Source organism: Tachyglossus aculeatus, chromosome X1 (assembly GCF_015852505.1).
Source record: "Tachyglossus aculeatus isolate mTacAcu1 chromosome X1, mTacAcu1.pri, whole genome shotgun sequence".
NCBI classification, from domain to species: domain Eukaryota; kingdom Metazoa; phylum Chordata; class Mammalia; order Monotremata; family Tachyglossidae; genus Tachyglossus; species Tachyglossus aculeatus.
In genome coordinates, this window is record NC_052101.1 from 66986327 (window position 1) to 67006716 (window position 20390).

Consider the following 20390-nt stretch of genomic DNA (forward strand, 5'->3'; position numbering starts at 1 on the left):
AGTGAAAGTGATGAGAGTTGACTACTTGCTCAAAGTGTTTTGAGAGGAATGGTAGAGAGGGAGAAAGAGTGCTAACTTTAGCAATCTTACATTTCTTTATATCTCTGCATGGGTGTACCACTGATTCTTCAAGCTCGCTCAGTATGTACAAAGCTTAACTCCTCATCTCCCCTCCTATATCCTCTCTGCCTCCTAACTTTCCCATCTCCATTGACAATACATCATCCTGATTATCTTGTCTCTACCCCAGTATTTAGTACAGTGCCTGGCACATAGTAAGTACTTAACAACTACCATTAAAGCAAAACAAAACAAAATCCTCTCCATTTCTCAAGCAAACAACCTTGGCATATTGTCTTTCTCGTTCAACTCTCCAAGTCTGTCACCAAATTCATTCATTCAATTATATTTATTGAGTTCTTACTGTGTTCAGAGCACTGTACTAAGCGCTTGGGAAGTACAAGTCAGCAACATATAGAGACGGTCCCTACCCAACAACGGGCTCACAGTCTAGACGGGGGAGACAGACAACAAAACAAAACATGTATACAGGTGTCAAAATCTTCAGAACAAATCCCGTGGACTTCTCCTGTGCACTATTTCCAGGATCTGCTCCTCTCTATCTAAGCAGCCATCTCAGTGGTCCAGGCATTTGTCGTATCCTGGCTTTATTTTATTCTCCAGTCCATACTTCATTCTGTTACCCAGACCACTTTTCTGAAATGTTTTTCAGTACATCCTCAATAACCTTAAATGGCTACCTATTCCTTTTCACTGTAGTTTAGACTATAAGTTCCTTGTGGGCAGGGAAAGTGTCTACCAACTGTTTTATATTGTACACTCCCAAACAGTACATTGCTTGCTCTGCACACAGCCAGTGATCAATACACATGATTTATTCAAGTCAAGCTGAAACTCCTGACCATTGGCTTTGACAGTCGATCAACTGTCTTCCTTCTACTTATCTAATATTCCCTTGAACTGTTATTTTAAACTTTCGTTATGTTACCTTACTTCTGAAGTGCTAATTCATATAAATATCCCATCTTCTTCTTGTCAGTAATTTATTTTAGTGTACTGGGCATTTTCCTAGTGTCCCATAGGTTAAGAGGATGTAAAAGTAATAATAATAATATTAATAATAATAATTATGGTATTTGTTAAGCACTTACTATGTGTCAGGAACTGTACTAAGCACTGGGGTGGATACAAGAAAAACAGGTTGGACACAATCCCTGTCCCATGTAGGATTCACAGTCTCAGTCCCATTTGACAGATGAGACACTTGAGGCACAGTGAAGTGACTTGCCCATTAAGTGTTGGAGCAAAACCCATGCCTCAGTCTATTGGTAAGCAAAATATTCTTCATAGAGTGTCATCCTCTCTATTACTGCATCAGCCTTCTCTCTGATCTCCCATCCTCATGTCTCTCCCCACTTCAATCCATACTTCATGCTGCTGCCCGGATTATCTTTGTCCAGAAACGCTCTGGGCATGTTACTCCCCTCCTCAAAAATCTCCGGTGGCTACCAATCAATCTGCGCATCAGGCAGAAACTCCTCACCCTGGGCTTCAAGGCTCTCCATCACCTCGCCCCCTCCTACCTCACCTCCCTTCTCTCCTTCTACAGCCCACCCCACACCCTCCGCTCCTCTGCCGCTAATCTCCTCACCGTGCCTTGTTCTCGCCTGTCCCGCCATCGACCCCCGGCCCACGTCCTCCTCCGGGCCTGGAATGCCCTCCCTCTGCCCATCCTCCAAGCTAGCTCTCTTCCTCCCTTCAAGGCCCTACTGAGAGCTCACCTCCTCCAGGAGGCCTTTCCAGACTGAGCCCCTTCCTTCCTCTCCCCCTCGTCCCCCTCTCTATCCCCCATCTTACCTCCTTCCCTTCCCCACAGCACCTGTATATATGTATATATGTTTGTACATATTTATTACTCTATATATTTATTTATTTATTTTACCCGTACATATCTATTCTATTTATTTTATTTTGTTAGTATGTTTGGTTTTGTTCTCTGTCTCCCCCTTTTAGACTGTGAGCCCACTGTTGGGTAGGGACTGTCTCTATATGTTGCCAACTTGTACTTCCCAAGCGCTTAGTACAGTGCTCTGCACACAGTAAGCGCTCAATAAATATGATTGATTGATTGAACACAGCCTCTCTACCCCATGAGTCTCATAGTCTCAGTGGGAGGGAGGACCTATAAAGAACCCCCTATTTAGAAATGAAGAAACTGAGGCATAGGGCAATTGAAAGACAGCAGGCAAATGGTAGAGTCAAGAATAGAACCCAGGTCCCCTGATTCCCAGGTCCTTGCTCTTTCCACTAGGGCATGTTGCATTCGTTCACATTTGCCCCTATTATCCTTTCCAAAATAGTAAGGCATATACACCTAACGAAAATTCAATTTATGGTGTCACAAGGACATCAAGGCTTGATCTTTCATTTCCTAAGTGATGCAACCTTTCTATTAGGAAACCTTTCTTTAGAACAGAAGCAGGACTGGGATGAACCTGCTGGACTTTCCCCTCTAGGCTATAACCTCTTGTGGGCAGGGAACATGTCTATTAACTGTTACATTGTACTCTCCCAACCACTCAGTGCAGCGCTCTGCACCCAGCAAGCATTCAGTAAATACGATTGATTGAGTCATTGGACAAGGTGGGAAACAGCAGGGTGGGTGGGTTGATTTCACACCCTCTCTCCTTGCTACCCTTTGTTACTACCACTGGTGCTTAGTGGCAACCACAACAGCATTAGAAGAAGTGAGGCCAAAGAAAGTCCAGATTTCCCTGTTGCACCATTCCATTGCCATGATTCCTTTTGCTGACTTTGACTTCTGAGTTCATGTCTACTTTTTAATCATGGGCTGCTACATGGAAGTCATGAGAACCAGTGTGGCTTAGTGGAAAGAGCACGGGCTTTGGAGTCAGAGATTGTGGGTTCTAATCCCAGCTGCACCACTGGGACAAGTCACTTCTCTGTGCCTGTTACCTCATCTATAAAATGGGGATTAAGACTGTGAGCCCCAGGTGGGACAACCTGATTACTTTCTATCTACCCCTGCGCTTAGAACAGTACTTGGCACATAGTAAGCACTTAACAAATGCCATAATTCTTGACAAATACTGTAACTATTATTATATGCATCTATTTGTAAATTTCATCATTGGAGACATATTTGAGCATGAAGGACTTTACTACAGCTACAGAAGAAGGGACAATTCAAATAACCCTGACTAGCAGAATGCATTGTTACATGAAAAACTATTGGAGAGAATAAGCTTCCAACAAAATACGATTTCCTATCAACAACTTTCAGTGCTTCACAGGGCAAATACTAGTGTGTTTCACAAGCTTAACTTTAGCGATCTTTGATTCTAACTTTCTTTAAATGAAGTTCTGAGGCCCATTTTAAATTTCATATCTTTAATTATAGTGTACTTATTCATCTATATATCAGCATGCACAGAAAGTAAAATTGTGTTGGAAAAGTTGATTTGATGAATTAGATCAGGTCACCTAATACAAAACAACTCCTCTTGAAATGAGATAGGTAAAAATGGATGCAAACTAATTTTCATATTATTCAATTCTGCTGTGTTATAGCTATTATAAAGCTATTATAGCATGTTGCAATAAAGTTATCATTGTGTAATATAGTATTGTCTTTTAAATCATTTTAGAACTAATTGTGTGTCTCAATATACATATATTAAAAACTTAAATTGAGCTTGGGATCCTTCAAGGAGATAAATGAAAGTGATTTGTTTCTTGTAGTCTTTGCTTATTGAGGACCAAGAATAGAATTCCAAACATTTCTTAAATTAATAATCCTGTTTAAGTGCTTACTATGTGCCAAGCACTGGGGTAGACACAGAATAATCGGTTGCCATGACAGTCTTTTTTAACTATCATATTGGTGCCTTGAAAATGTCATACTTACGTATTTCCTTTCATAATTCCTCCTAACCCAATTTTTGAGAAGGAAATCAAATTTTATTTTTGTAAGCAGTGTTAGTGCCATGTGCCACAGTTGGGGAGAGGGGTAGGTAAAGAATGCTGAGCGATACAGGCTTGCAGAGGCTTGTGAACTCCAGGGTAGAAAGATAAGGGTCCAGATATAGGCTGTGGAAATGAGCAAAGCCCCTCCTTTACTCTTTTTTTTTTCCCAGCTCCTCTTATCATTTGACTAAATTCCCCACAGAATATCCCCTCCATCTGTTTTAAGGTGGTAAAATATATACAAATACTGGGACAATTTTGTGAATAAAGCCAGTAAACTAAGTAGGTATTTTTTTTTTGACAATGCTGCATGCACTGTTCAGTTGTGGTTCTTTTATTTCTCTCTTTGGAGGGGTGGTGTTTAGAGAGCAAAAATGGCCACTTTTAAGAGGCACCAATGTGAATACATGAGAGGTTTCTTTAAGGGTTTGACAAGTGGCATTCTTGCCAGGCAGATACCAGAAATCAAAGAGCTGCCACGTGGTGTCCACTCTCTTTTGGGAAAGTTTCTTGTAAGGCAAGATTACTTTCTGTAAGTGGCCTTGACCCCTCTGGGAGTTCTTATTTCCTTGAAAGGTTATCTCAGCCTCTCATAAAGCTTTTCATAATGATTTTTAAAAAATTTTCTGCAGCACTCTAATTTTGAAACACTGTTGTGAGGGTGCATATATGTAAAAAAGTGACTAATTGAAATTCAAATGTAATGAAATGAAGTTTTGCTATTCAGCCCAGTTGTCTTTGTTTTAATCCTTGTATGCTCTCTGCACCAAAACAATGCAGCCCTCATTTTTGCTTCTGAATTGAGCACAAAAAACTGAAAAGGAAACAACATCTTTTTCTAGTTCATTCCAAACATGAAATACAGTTTATTCTGGCTTTTGAGCTCATTTTATTGTGTGCAGAGAGGTTTGGATGTAAAATCTGTCTTTTTTTAAAATCTGACTCTTTTGAAACATGCAAATTTGTCTCTGTCACCTAGGTAACTATTATGGGACACCCAAGCCTCCCAGCCAATCCATCAGTGGGAAAGTGATTTCCACTAATGCTTTGCAAAACCTTCAGTCTGGCTCCAAGCAGTCAACCCCGAAGAGAACCAAGTCCTACAATGATATGCAAAATGCTGGCATAGTGCAGGCAGAAAATGATGATGATGATGACGTTCCTGAAATGAACAGTAGCTTTACAGGTAAAGCCAACTAATTATTTGCTTCTTGTGACCCAATACAATTTGGTTTTCCCTTTCTTTTGTTTCTTTTTTTTTTTTACAAGAGGCGCCTTGCAGAATTACAAGAGTTCTGAGTCTAACTATAGCATACTTTGGTCCACATTGGTTCTGTACAGTAACCATTCTAATAATATTGAAAAATGCCAAAAGGTATTTATGGAAGGGGACAGTAAATAATGTTCATGTTTTTAACCCACTTCTCCTTCTAGTCCTTAAAATATTACTACCAGTGGCTTTATTTTTTTCTCTGGACATATTTTTAATGGTATTTGTTAAGCGCTTACCCTGTGCTGGGTACTGTATTAAGTGCTGCGGTAGCTAAAAGATGATCGGGTTGGACAGAGTCCAGTTGAATTGGACATATTCCCAGGACATACATGGTGTCTTTGGGGAAAAAACTATTGAGATTCTTTGATAGTTTAATGGCAAATGTTACTTTGACAGTTAATGATAGGCTATGCCTTTTTTGCACAGGCCATACTGAAAAAGGATAGGTTACGAAAAAGTTGAAGCAATGTACTGATTTTTTCAACCTTCTTTAAACCTTAAGTTTTTTCTAAATATTTTAAATGACATCTTCTCTCATCAGCATGTTAGGTGACAACTTCTAAACAAGGTGACATTTCATAACATGTCCATATTCTTTTTTCTTTTGTCATTATAATATATCTAGTTGCCATTGTGTCCTATCATTCTCCCCACAGCAAAAGATCAGGTAGGTTTCCTTTGCCAAGAAAAATAATTGAGAACTTATGTCAGGAAGTAATGCCCTCTGTCATTTATAGGCTTCTGAGTATAATACAGACACCTCCATTCTTGACTAGTACGTAAGTGATATATTATAATGCCTAAACCTGGAGGGTTTGGGCCCTTCATTGAACACGAGAGAACAGTCCCTAGAATAATTCAGAGAGCATAGAAATGGAACTGAGAATCAATCGATCAGCCAGTGGTATTTGAGTGCTTATTGTGTGCAGAGCTCTGTACTAAGCACTTGGGAGAAAGAAAGGAATATGATTGCATAGATGGCAGCAGCTCTTTCACAGTCACTTTGGAACACTTTGCATTACATTGATGAGGCCCCAGGTGATGTGGAGAATCTGTCAAGGGTGCCAACATGATTGGAGCTCTGTGTCTGGGCCATGAAGGATGAAAAGACTTCCATGCCTGATGGTGTTTGTGCCTATAAAAACACTTAAGTGACATGGGGCCCAGCTGTCTGACTGGGTGCTTTACTAACTCAGTGAAACACGGAGTTCTTCTATTAATGTCTGCGAGAGAGGAACATCTTTTAAAATGGAAGCTAACATAAGCCAACCTGTAGGTGACTATGAGGACATGTTTCTGTGCTGCATTCCTGTATATAATTCTTATGCAAAGCTTTAAGGCTTTTTTATCACTAAGGCTTTTTTTATCACAAGAGGCACAGAGAAGTGAATTGACTTGCCCAAGGTCACACAGCAGAGGGGAGGTAGAGCTGGGATTAGAACCCAGGACCTCTGACTCCCAGGCCCGTGTCTTTCCACTAGGCCACACTGTTTCTCATTAGTCCCAGCTCTGCCATCTGCCTGCTTTGTGACCTTGGGTAAGTCACTTTACTTTTCTGTTCCTCAGTTTCCTCTTCTGGTTAATGGGGATTAAGATTGTGAGCCCCATGTGGGACAGGTACTGTGTCCGACCTGATTAACTTGCATCTCATAGTAAGCATAGTAAGTGCTTAACAAATACCACAATTATATTATTATTATCGTAATTATTAATAGTACTGAGGAATCACATAAAGATCTCCAGCTAGGATCAGTTGGTGGAGGCAGGGGCAAGGATTAACATGTTGCTTTTTGGTAGTGGCAAGTCTCTTCCTATCTTACTTTTTTCTTAGCCTAGGTATTTCCTGTGTTGTTGTTGACATTTATTGAGTGTGCCTACTCTATGTTTTTAATTTCTACCATGAGGGTTCCATGCAGTGAGGGCAGATGCTCCCAGTTACAATGTCCTCAGTCCAAAGAGGTTCCAGAAATGAAGCCCTGAGAACACAACATGGGAGTTGAATCATCTTAGAATTGGAAGTACCATTTATTGTGTGTAACACTGTAGCAGACCAATTATCTACATGTTTCACTATCCATATCCGTACTTCTGGCAGTGCCAGGGATGCAGGTCTGCCTTTTCACTTCTCATTAAAACTCGTCCATGCCGAAGTAGAATTTCTCCTATCAATCAATCAATCAATCGTATTTATTGAGCGCTTACTGTGTGCAGAGCACTGTACTAAGCGCTTGGGAAGTACAAGTTGGCAACATATAGAGACAGTCCCTACCCAACAGTGGGCTCACAGTCTAAAAGGGGGAGACAGAGAACAAAACCAAACATACTAACAAAATAAAATAAATAGAATAGATATGTGCAAGTAAAATAAATAAATAGAGTAATAAATATGTACAAACATATATACATATATACAGGTGCTGTGGGGAAGGGAAGGAGGTAAGATGGGGGGATGGAGAGGGGGACGAGGGGGAGAGGAAGGAAGGAGCTCAGTCTGGGAAGGCCTCCTGGAGGAGGTGAGCTCTCAGTAGGGCCTTGAAAGGAGGAAGAGAGCTAGCTTGGCGGATGGGCAGAGGGAGGGCATTCCATGCTTGGGGGATGACGTGGGCCAGGGGTCGATGGCGGGACAGGCAAGAACTAGGTACGGTGAGGAGATTAGCCGCAGAGGAGCGGAGGGTGCGGGGTGGGCTGTAGAAGGAGAGAAGGGAGGTGAGGTAGGAGAGGGCGAGGTGATGGAGAGCCTGGATCCTGTGGGCCTGTGCTAATTTGTGTGTCCTCAGTACTCTAGCAATGCTAAGTCTTTCATAGAAGATCATTTGTGTTCAGTTTGTGTAGAGTAGGATCACAGAGCACATCAGAGGTCAAGGGAGGATTGGAATCTTGTTTTCCAAAGACCAACTCCAGGGAATGTTAGTGTTGCTGAATCTTCCTCTCAGTTTAAAGCAATTAGACTTTCTATTTAACTTTGAAATAATCAATTTGAGCTGTATTATAAAGAAAGAAAACATATAGCTCCCTCTAGAATGTAAGCTCATTGTGGACGTGGAATGTGTCTTTCAACTCTGTCAACCGACACATTCCAACTAAACTCTAGAGGACTCTGTTAGATTGCACTCTCCCAAGCGCTTAGGTACAGTGCTCTGCACACAATAAATGCTCAATAAATATGACTGATTGATTGATATAGATGCCAAACATGAAACCAGCAATTGGGATCATTTCAGATTAGCTTGAGAGGTGAGACGTTTTATAGGAAATTAAGATCACCTAGAATATGTCTCATATTTCTGGATATTTGTGCCATCACTTTCCTCATTTCAGAACACTGAGCACAATTTAGAATGGAACTGAAATGTGTATTCAAAGGATAGCTAAGGAATTTACAATATGCTTTTTTAGAAAGGAAACTAAATTGAGGTTTTCCTCATTTCCAGTTCTGGAATAACCTTTCACTTTTCCAATTACCTTCTGCCTCTTATCTTCTAGCCACCTGGAACCCATAGATTTGGGCGACATGAAATTATTCTGAGATGTTATATTTTCAGGACTGAATCGAAGGGACCCAAGTTAACTTTTTTTAATGGTGTTTGTTAAGAGCTTACTGTGTGCTAGACCCCACTAAGTGCTGGGGTAGATACAAGATAATCAAATTGGACACAGTCCCTGTCCCACATAGAGCTCATAGTCTTCATCCCCATTTTATAGATAAGGTAACTGAGGCACAGAGAAGTGAAGCAGCTAGCCTAAGGTCACACAGCAGACAAGTGGCAAAGCTGGGATTAGAACCCAGATCCTCTGACTCCCAGTCCGTGCTCTTCCCACTAAACCACACTGCTTCACAGACAGTTTTTCAAAATTTGTGTTTCTTTAGCCTATTCCTGTGGAAAGCATAGGTTGTTGGAATATGAAATGTCACTCATTTAAGTATCTATCCTTTTTGTAGATAATTATGTATCACATCTGCTTGAAATCTCAGGAAAGTTAAGATGTCTCATTCCTCTTCTTCTACTGCCCCATTTGCACTCCTGTTTTCTGTCTCTGGCTTTTCTTTCAATCATTTTGTCCCTTTCATTCTGCCTCATACTGTGTTGAGAGTTCCTATTTTGAGCTACCACTCTGTTTTTTCAACCCCTCTTAGATTTATTTGCTACATTCTCTTTCATGCCCCCTTCTCTCTCCATTCATTCTGAGGTGATTTGAGGTCACATATGCACAAAATGCTTTCTGCCCTTCACCCATTCCGTTCCTGCCCCATGCTTAGTTGAGGTGTGACAAGCCTCTCTGGTCTTAAAGACAGTAATGAAGATGAAGATTTATGTCTGCGTAGTTCCTTGATATCCACTCCAAATTATTTGAAGATTGGTGATATGGTGCTGCTTGATTTACTTTTTTACTTCCATCTTCCTTTTTCTTCCTGTACAGACTCTATTTACACTTTTGAACTATTTCCTGTACACACCTCTTTGAACACAAGATGTAGATGTTACTCCTTTTAATATTTTTTTTCGCTTCTTGTCAGCATCAGCAGTAGAATTACTGTGAAGATATAAAATACCTGGTCTTAAGTTTTTGAAAAAAAATCTGTGAAAGAAATTGATATTCAGTAATATTGAGATATGCACTGGGATTATACAAAAATGTCATTTTGGATGTTTTGATATCACTCTTGAGCTTCTACTTATCTCTAATAAATGAGAAGTTTGAAAGACTAGATAATTCATTCCATTTGGTAATGACACAGGTCATATAATTTCCCCTAATCTTCTTCATACAGGGGAGGTAATTGCACCAACCTCCATATTAAACGACTTTGCTCACTAAGATTTCTTGTTTCCATGTTGTGTTTATGCAGTTCTCTTAGTAGTGGATGATTCATTTAAGTATTCAGGTCTTGCTAACCTATTCTAAAAATATTGAAATGAACTAATGCAAACATTAGACCACGAAGCTATTGCTACTTAGAGTTATTCATATCACCCCCCTTCTTTTCTTTTCATATTTTTCCTACTAAGATAAAACTGAAAGTACAAGAACATATTAGAGGGTGGGTTTTCATGGTCTGCTCAGCTGATAAGTCCTCTAAAGTTTAGTTGGAATGTGTCGGTTGATGGGGAGGGCCCTTCAATAAGATTCTGATAGTTCGGGCCCTTTTTCTTCTTAAAGGTGAGTACTTACAAGCTATACTTGGCTTGAATTGTTTTTCACTTTTTCCTTTTTGGATGAAGAAATATTTCTCTTACTGTGTCTAGTTGCGGAATCATTTTGATGCTTCCAAATGATGTGTGTTAAATAAAATGCCAGCCCCTCAAATCATGAAGAGTAGATAGTATAATCCTCTAATTTTGAGTTGTGCTAATACCATGTATCCCTTTTTTCATGTTTTAACAGCAGATTCTGGTGATCAAGACGAGCACAGTACCCAAAGTACAAGAGAGACCACCCAACCACCTGTTGTTAATAGTGTCACATCTGTTCCCATCACGGAATCATCTCAGAAGCCCCCTCAATATCTACCTCTTTCCGTAGAGGAAAACTTAGGTCCTCTACCTGAAAATTGGGAGATGGCCTACACCGAGAATGGAGAAGTCTATTTTATAGAGTAAATCATACACTAATTTCTTTGAGTGTGCATGTGGGTGTGTGAAAATAAAAAACCACAATATTTGTCTGCCTGTCGCAGGGGCTGTGATTGTGAGCTTTATTCAGAAGATTTTCTTGTTAGCTTCTGAATTAATACCCCACTGATAGCATTCCTAAGGGAGATTGGTTGGGAAATTTTGATTTTGCATAAATTATAGCCAATACCAATTCTGTGGTGTTAAACTCAAGGCAAATGCCAGCTATTTTCCATATAATTTCAGTGTTATTAAGAGGTTCATCCATTCATTCAACTAATTGTATTTATTGAGTGTGTACTGTGTGAAGAGCACTGTACTAAGCGCTTGGGAGATACAATATAACAATAAACAGATACATTTCCTGCCTACATCAAGCTTACAGTCTAGAGGGGGAGACAGACTTTAATATAAATATAAATAAATAAATGACATATATATATATATCCATTAATATAAATACATTACAGATAAATAAATTACAGATGAGGTGAAGGTGAACAGTATCTACAGAGAAGGAGATGAAGATACAGGTGAAGGTGATGACCAGGAGAAACTTGCAACCAGACATTTTAGGACTTAATTTTCTTCCCAAGTGGCAGAGGGAAAAGATGTCTCCTCACCAAAATGAAAGGTGCCCTGTCATGACACAGGACACTGGTTATTAAGTTTACTTGACAGTATTGGTTCATTATTGGTGATTTTTAATATGGGGTTGATAGCAATATAGTTCTAATCTCTGAGAATAAGAAGCAGTAGCAAGTTCATGTTTTTAAATGTTAATATTTTTGCAGTTTGTACGCTTGGGCATTTGGTGGTATCCACCCCACCCTCAGCCCCACAGCACTTATGCACGTTATCTACAAACTATTTATATTGTCTGTCTCCCCCTCTGCACTGTAAGCTTCTTGTGAGCAAGGAATGTGTCTACCAACTCTGCTGTATTGTACTCTCTCAAGTGCTTAGTACAGTGCTCTCCACACAGTAAGCTCACAATAAAAACCAGTGATTGATTGCAGTAGTTCATGAAGAATCAATAGTATTGAAAGCAGGAAAATGTAATGTGGTTATCCTGGCACAAAAAGCTTGATTTGGGAAGCCTTAATTCTTCTTGAAGGAATCAAAACTTAATCCACAAGCATAATTGCCTTGCTGAGATGAAAAAGATGAGGCTTAGTATTTTGGAACTACTAACCCCATTCAGGGTCCCATTGCAAGATCTGTTTAGGAACCAGTCATGGCAGAACCAAATTCCCAACCAAGATCATGATCAAACTTGGGATTTAATTAATATCACAAATCTGGAAAAGGTGACAACATAAAATATGCAAGTGGAGGTTTGCAAGTTACTATTTAAAGCCACTGAGGTTCAAGACTTTCAGGCTCAAGCTGATGATCTGGCTGCCAGAAGTCAAACACTCTGTGTTTCAGCCATGCATCAGGTTGCTGAGAACTTCCCTGGGGAAAACGCTGAGAAATAGGATTTAGTTGAACCCCACATTAAACTAATGACCAAATTAACTTGCTCCAGCTATCCTGCAGTTACAGCTTTCGTAGAGAGAAGCATTTTAACACATGAAACTCCTGGTGAGTCTTGAGAGAGCAGGCAAGAGCAGATATCACAACTGACAGCTCCACCAGCCTGACTTCCCTTTCTTCTGCCCTTGACTCCAAGGGAGTGTGGCACTTTCCCATTATTGGCAGAATCAACCTCCTCCCAAAATGTTCCAAACTATATACATATGTGTGTGTGTGTGTGTGCGTGTGTGTACATGTATGTATATATATATAGAAAGAGAGTGTGTGTGTGTGTGTGTGTGCGCATGCGTGTGTGTTGGTGGTGAGGGGGAAGTGGATGGGAAGGACTTGTTACTCTACCAGGCAAGTGACCTTGTTGTCTAACTCCCATTATCTAATTCAGTTCATTATCTCTTCTGCAATAATAATAATAATGGTATTTGTTAAGTGCTTACTATGTGCCAAGCACTGTTCTAAGTGCTGGGGTAGATACAAGGTTATCAGGTTGTTCCACGTGGGGCTCACCGTCTTAGTCCCCATTTTACAGATGAGGCATAGTGTTTTGGAATTACTAACCCCATTCAGGATCCCATTGCAAGGACCCAGTCATGGCAGAACCAAATCCCCAAAGAAGATCATGATCAAAATTGGGATTTAATTAATATCACAAATCTGGAATGATTTGCAATATCATCTGATCAAATCTGGATCACAAATCTGGAATAGATGAGGCAACTGAGGCACAGAGAAGTTAAGTGACTTGCCCAAAGTCACACAGCTGACAAGTGGCAGAGCTGGGATTCGAACCCATGATTTCTGACACCCAAGCCCATGGTCTTTTCACTAAGCCATGCTGCTTCTCTATTTCTTCCATTTCAATCAGTCAATAGTATTTAGTGAGCATCTACTGTGTGCAGAGTGCTTTACTAAATGCTTGGGAGACTTTAGTAGACATGGTCCCCACCTTCAAGGAGCTTACAATATAGGTGGATACAGTCAATGAAATAATTTGCAAATAGGTGGATATGAAGAGAATACTTTTCATAGGAGAAATGGATATGTATATGAGTTATTTGTATAAATGCTATAGGCAGTTTTAGCATTTCTTGGATGCACATCTAAAGTTTTTGTTAGATCTGGTGGTTGCTGAATGGTATTGAAAGATAAATTGGATATCATGCCCAGTGATTAGAAAGAAGATTGAAATGCCCTCATTCAGTTTACAACACTGAGAGGTCTCGCCCACACATTTAAAGAATGAATTGGAGGGAACAATGAGAGCCTTTTCAAATGCAAGGCTTTTGTCCACATCATATATCTGGATAAACTCCTTTCATTACTTCACATTGGCTGACAAGAAAGTTGTGATATTGAAAAGCTATTTCAAATATTTTCAGAGCTTTTCATTGTGTATGCCAACTTTAACTGAACCAAATCCTTGTGAAATTTCCCCATTTGTAAGACCAAACCTCTCAGATTGTAATTAGTAGGAATGTTGAAATTTCTTAACTTGTTTACTTGGCTGAAATCCTTTCATTCCAGTACTTTTGGAATGCCTGCAACACTTTAATGAACTATGTTTAGGGTTTTTAAAGTACTTGAATAAATTAAAGTGCTGTCATTCATTCTACAGTAGAATTGCTATACTATATAATGGCTCAAATGACAGCTTTCAGTCCTATTTACAGTGTTTGGGTCTTGCATTTCCTCCTGTCTTCAGGACATCTCTATGTGGATGCTCTGCCAATTCCACAAACCTAACGTGTCCAAAATGGAGCTCCTCATCTTCCCACCTAAACCCTCTCTCCTCCTGATTTTCTCATCACTGTAGGCAACACCACCACCCTTCCTGTCTCACAGGCCCATAATCTTGACCCTATCCTCGACTCATCTGTCTGATTCAACCTGCGTAATCAGTCACCAAATCCTGCCTCGACTATTGCATCAGCCTTCTCGCTAACCTCCCTGCCTCCAGTCTCTCCGTCTAGTCCATTCTTCACTCTGTTGCCCAGATCACTTTTCTTAAAAATAATTGTACCATGCACATTCTCCCCCTCCAGAAAAACCTCCAATGGTTGTCCATCCAGCTTTGCATAGAACAAAAATTCCTTAACATTGGCTTTCAAACACTCAATCTGCTCTCCCCTTCCTACCTTACCTCACCCTTCTCATACTACACCCAGCCCATATACTTCACTGCTCTAATACCAACCTATTTACTATGTCTAGATTTTGACGTCACGGTCACATCCTCCCTCCTGCCCAGAACTCCCCGGGGCTACCCCAGTATCCAACAGATCACCACTCTCCCCATCTTCAAAGCCCTACTAAAATCATACCTCCTCCAAGAAGCCTTTCATGACTAACTTCTCATATCCCCAAACCTATTCTTCCTCCCTTATGCATTGCCTATGTACTTGGGTCTGTATCTTCTAAGCCCTTTGATACTCACTCCACTCCCACCCCCTAGCACTTATGTACATATCCTTCTGCTCTGCTGATTCTCCTCTCTGTAATTCATTTTAATATTTGTTTCTCCCTCTAGATTGTAAGCTCCTTGAGGTCAGGGATCTTTTCTACCAACTCTATTGTACTGTACTCTCCCAAGCATTTAGTACAGTGCTCCACACACAGTAAGCACCATTACAGATTGATATGTTCTGCCTTGAAAATAAGTGTGGCCAACTAGTGGGAAGAGATTCCTCCTCACTAGGTACTGGAAAACTCCTCAAACAATGTCAAACTGATATTCCCACCTCAATGATCTCTCTCTAATGAGAAATATAGGCCTATGAGAGTTAAATAACTTTGAGAAGGTATGAAGATGAATGGCTTGAATATTTTACCCAAATTAAGCATAAATAAAAAATGCAGGTCCCATTATGCTCTTAAAACACACAGTCACTTGAAATGGAAAACATTTCAATCAGTTATATTTACTGAGCATTTCCTGTGTGCAGACTACTATGCTGAGTGGTTGGGAGTGTACAGTATAGGAGAGTTTGTAGACATGTTCCTTGCCCACAAGGACTTTACAGTCTAGAGGGGGAGATAAAATATTAAAATGAATTATGAAAAAATCACCCTAACCTGTTAGAATCAATGTTAGACCATGCAAAGTGATGTGCTTTTGGGATGTGCAACATGATTATGCCTTCAGTTTTGTTGAACAACTGGTAATTGGTACTTTAGTGAGAATTTGTTAACAAAGGTCATATTTCCATTTCTGGTTTGCAGCCATAACACTAAAACAACATCTTGGCTAGATCCTCGGTGCCTGAACAAACAGCAGAAGCCTTTGGAAGAATGCGAAGATGATGGTAAGGGTCTGAGAAATGTTAAATAAAATTGAATTCATGCTTTATCTTATTTGCGGACTTTAAAATAGCTGTTTAACTGGGACTAATTGGCAATATGAGGGATTCAAAATTTGTGGGGATGATTTCCTATGGGTAAACAGATTTGACTCGAGAAAAATCATCTTGGTTTGTGCAAGGATTCACAAGGACAGCTATTGTAGAATTATTGGTTTTTGTATAGTGCTGGAGAAGCAGAATCATTGAATTGGCAAATCCTTGCTCTAAAGACCTGTGTGGATGTGAGACTAAAGGTATCTGGGTTTATTCATGGAACTTTGTGTGGCTTTAATGGCCTTCACTTTATTAAACTGTTCAACTCCCTACTCTCCCCGACATGTCCTGTCATCACATAGTTTGGAAGAACTTTCAGCTGGAGATAATCACTAAGTTGTGTGGAAACAGTTTAAACTTGGAAGCTGATTGAACCTGTTCAGATTGGTCCAAAGGCAGTAGCTATTTTAGTATGGTGCCATCTAGTAGGCAGGAGGGTTTTGTTCAAGATGAAGTCATTTTGACATGTTGGTCTTCTAGGGTGTTTTTCTCCCCAGCTGTGGTCAGATTAGGAATAGTACTTCAAAGGGGATAAACATTAGCTATCTATGGGTTTAACACCCATGGGGGATTTAGGAGCTGTCCATCAGAGAGGGCTTTTTCCTTTGGGTGGAACTTTTGAATTTCCTACACTTTCCTGTTCCAGCTAATAGAGGGTACTCAAGCAATCTTATGTCTTAAGGATTCAATTTCTGAAAATTCCCATAGAAGCTCAGTTTATAGACATCATGAAATCAAGTGAGTCCTGTAAAACTGACAATAAGGAGCTTGTTTTGGATGTTGAGGTGGATGAGCAACCACTGGAGGTTTTTGAGGAGTTGGTACCTACGAACTGCATGTTTTTTCAGAAAAAGGACCCAGGCAGTGGAGTGAAATGTGGGCTGGAGAGGGGAGAGTTACAATATAGGACAGTAAGGAAGGAGGCTGTTGCAGTACTCAAGGGAGGAAATGGGTACTTGCATCAGTGAGGTAGCAGTTTGGATGGAGAGGAAAGGGAAGACTATAAAAATAATAATAATAGTAGTATTTATTAAGCATTTACTATGTATCAAACACTGTTGTAAGTGCTGGGGCTGATAAAAGATCATCATGTTGGACAGAGTCAAATTATGTGAAGATAGAACTGACATGATTTTGTGATAAAGTGAATGTGCAGTCGAGAGAGATGATTGAGGATAACGCCAAGGTTATGGACTTGTGAGCCATGAATGATGGTCGTGCTGTGTACAGTGATGGAAAAGGCAGGAGAAGGATGGAGTATGAGTGGGAAGATGAGGCTCAACTCAAATTCTGTAAACCAAATGCAGTGATAAATCAAGCTGAAGACTTGCAAGTCTGTGTGCATGTGGTCCTGTATAGTGGTGAGCATCTTCTGGAAGTTTATGTTATTTTATATTTAGACTGTTTTGTATTCTAGAAGGCAAAGCATACTCGCGGTTTGTTTTTTATGGTATTTAAGTGCTTACTATGTGCCAAGCACTGTTATAAGCACTGGAGTAAATACAAGCTAATCAGGTTGGACACAGTCCATGTCCCAGGTGGGGCTCACACTCTTAATCCCCATTTTACAGATGAGGTAACTGAGGCACAGAGAAGTGAAGTGACTTGTCCAAAGTCACATAGCAAAGAAGTGGCTTAGCCGGTATTAGAACCCAGGTCCTTCTGACTTCCAGGCCAGTGCTCTATCCACTAGGCCATTGTTTTATGTACTTAAGTGTTTACTATGCATCAAACCCTGTTCTAAGCACTCGGGTAGGTACAGATCAATTAGGTGAACACAGTTCCTGTCCCTCATGGGGCTCACAGTCTCAGTGATATAAATATGAAATTACTATACTTTACCATAAATGGGGCCATCCTCCATACACTCCAGGGAACACCTGATATCCATGAAAAGATGAGAGAAGAACCATCTACATACTTTCCTCTCCCTTACATCCTTCTCTTCACTCAAGTTTACCCCTGATTGTGAGGACACGTTGGCAATCCTTTAAGAGTGGGACCTTAACCACTCTGGTGCTGACCAGCAAAGCATCAGAGTTGAATAAAGTGAGGGATAGTTCAACTTGAAGAGAGTTGGAGAGGGCAGCTGGAGGGTGAAGTTTGTATGTTCTCAACACACCACTACTCCTGACCCCAATCTCACCTCCAAAGCAGGACAATGCTGCTCCTCTTCTCTTGGTGCAGCTTGTAAGGTCAGGATCCACTGATCCTGATGGAAATTCAGTTCTATTGAAATGTGGAAACATTTACTTAATTGATGATGGTGTTAATAATAAAAATTGTGATATTTGTAAAGTGCTTAATGTGTGCCAAGCACTGTACTAAGTGTTAAGGTGGATACAAGCTAATCAAGTTGTACATAGTTCTTGTCCCACATGGGGCTCACAGTTTAGGAAGGAGAACAGGAATTGAGTTCCCATTATACAGATCAATCATATTTATTGAGTGCTTACAGTGTACTAAGCTCTTGGGAGAGTGCAATATAACAATATAACAGACACATCCCCTGCCCACAAGAAGCTTACAGTCTAGAGGGCAAATTGATGAGGAAACAGAGCACAGAGAAGTTAAGTGATTTGCTCAAGGTCACAGAGCAGGCAGATGGTGGAGCCGGGATAAGATCCCAGGTCCTCTTACTCCTAGCTCTGTGCTCTTCTCACTCACCACGCTGCTGGAGACTATTGATCGTCAGGATTGAGTTATAAGGTTAGAACATTGGCTTAATCTGATGCATGCTCTTTGTAGATTTCGCACTCCAAGGACCTGCCAGGCTAACTTCCCATGATAGAGGTTTGGTTACAAGCCCTGAAAACAAAGAGTTTTCAATAGTTATAAGAGCAAGTTCAAAGTTAGGAAGAAGGCCAGGGTCTTTCTTTTTCTGATTTGGACACCTATTTAGTGACCCTAATTGACTTTTCCTAGGCTTTCATTTCTCCAGGTACTGATTCCTTCTCCATGAACTAACTCACAGTGACGATGTGGTCATAAATGAAGTACTGTGAAAAGTTAGGATTATATGATTTTTATGTATACAAAAAGTACAGTGTGCACTAATGTTGGCTCAATTTGTAGGATATGAACCTACAAAAACACTTCAAGCCACTGAAAATTGCTTTCAGGCCACTCAGGAACAAAATTTAGTAAATTATTGCTTTGAACTACTAAAGTAGTGTGTATCAACTCATTTTACATCTAGACCTGGGCCCAAGGTTTATGAGACATGGCAATGAGCCTGATTATCCTAATGCCTATAGTCCCTGCCTGTCACTTTGAGAGGGCCATTAGCTGCCCAGTCCTATAAGTGCCCATCCTACTGGTGGTAGAACACACCTTTGCCACTTAACCTGAACAGTGCCTCTGAGCAATGTTTGCCCAAATGGCAAGGGGACAGCAAGGGGACAATACTGCATTTTCAGAGAAGAGCCCAGTATGTGAGTGTGCAAGAGAATTTCTCGGACACATTCATGGGTGCAGGCATACCGTCACCTTCTTATTGAAGGGCAATAATGAATAACTTTTGTCACAGAGAGAATTGGACTCAATAGCATTTGATTCATCAATTGGTAGGATTTTGGAATGCCTACTTGTGCAGAACATTGTATTAAGTGCTTAAGAGAGGTAAATATTGTTAGGAGACATGATCTCTATCTGCACAAAATTAATTACAGATAGGAGGAAGAAAAGATGAAGAGGTGACTATCTGGATGAGTAAGTCCTTAAATGGTAGAGAATACAAGTTGATAAGGACAGATATGCTATGGATGGCCATCAGTAAATGAGGTGGTACAAATCACTCAGTCAGTGGTATTTGAGTGCTTACTGTGTGCAGATCACTGAACTAAGTGCTTTGGCAAGTACAGCACAACAGAGTTGTTAGTCACATTCCCTGCCCACAAGAAAATTACATTCTAGGGTTCTGAAGGTGGTAGTTAGAAGGATAAGAGAAGACACAAATTAATCAGGGAAGGCCTCCTGGATGAGATAGGATTTCAGAAGGGGTTTGAAAATGAGAACTGTGGGTCCCCCATCTTTCAAAAGAAGGATTTTAAGAGAATGGTTGAAAGAAACAATTCTGAAATCTACCCATATTGAAAGGGAAAATTCTTCTGCTGAAAAATTATTTTAAATGCTCCAAATCCATTCAAAGTACTGTAATATATGCCTAGGAATGTACACAAGGAATCATTTCCATAAGGAAGAAGCAAAATCATTTTCAATCAAAGCAGAAAGTAACTAGCTGGTTGAATGAGCAATTAATTACAAAATATAGTTGGAAGCACTGTGATTTAATGTTTCTCCAAAAGGAAATGGTCACTAATTTTCTCCATTATTTGTTCAATTCATTAAAGTACACTGCTGGGCATTATTTACTGTTCAGTGTATTCAATTTGAAGAAATCAAAAGACTGATGTATTGCTTTGCTTTTTTGTGTTAAGTCCTTGCAGTCTAATTAGTAGTATAACTATTGAATAGATGCTACACAGTGAAGTAATGAACCTCTTTCATTTAATAACTTACATTGCAAGAAGGAATTATTTTGCATTCCTTGAGATTTGGTTGGCAATT

At 40.1% G+C, this 20390-nt stretch overlaps 1 protein-coding gene across 5 annotated transcripts in view; it reads left to right on the forward strand.

The window, feature by feature from the left end:
* The window catches only part of MAGI1 (membrane associated guanylate kinase, WW and PDZ domain containing 1), a 627930-nt gene that overhangs the window by 496263 nt on the left and 111277 nt on the right, over nt 1–20390 (forward strand). For all 5 annotated transcript variants that reach the window (XM_038772794.1, XM_038772795.1, XM_038772796.1 and 2 more), the window contains exons 4-6: nt 4988–5194; nt 10667–10877; nt 15649–15731. In XM_038772794.1, the coding sequence (XP_038628722.1) occupies nt 4988–5194; nt 10667–10877; nt 15649–15731 (501 nt within the window). The remainder of the gene's footprint in view (nt 1–4987; nt 5195–10666; nt 10878–15648; nt 15732–20390) is intronic.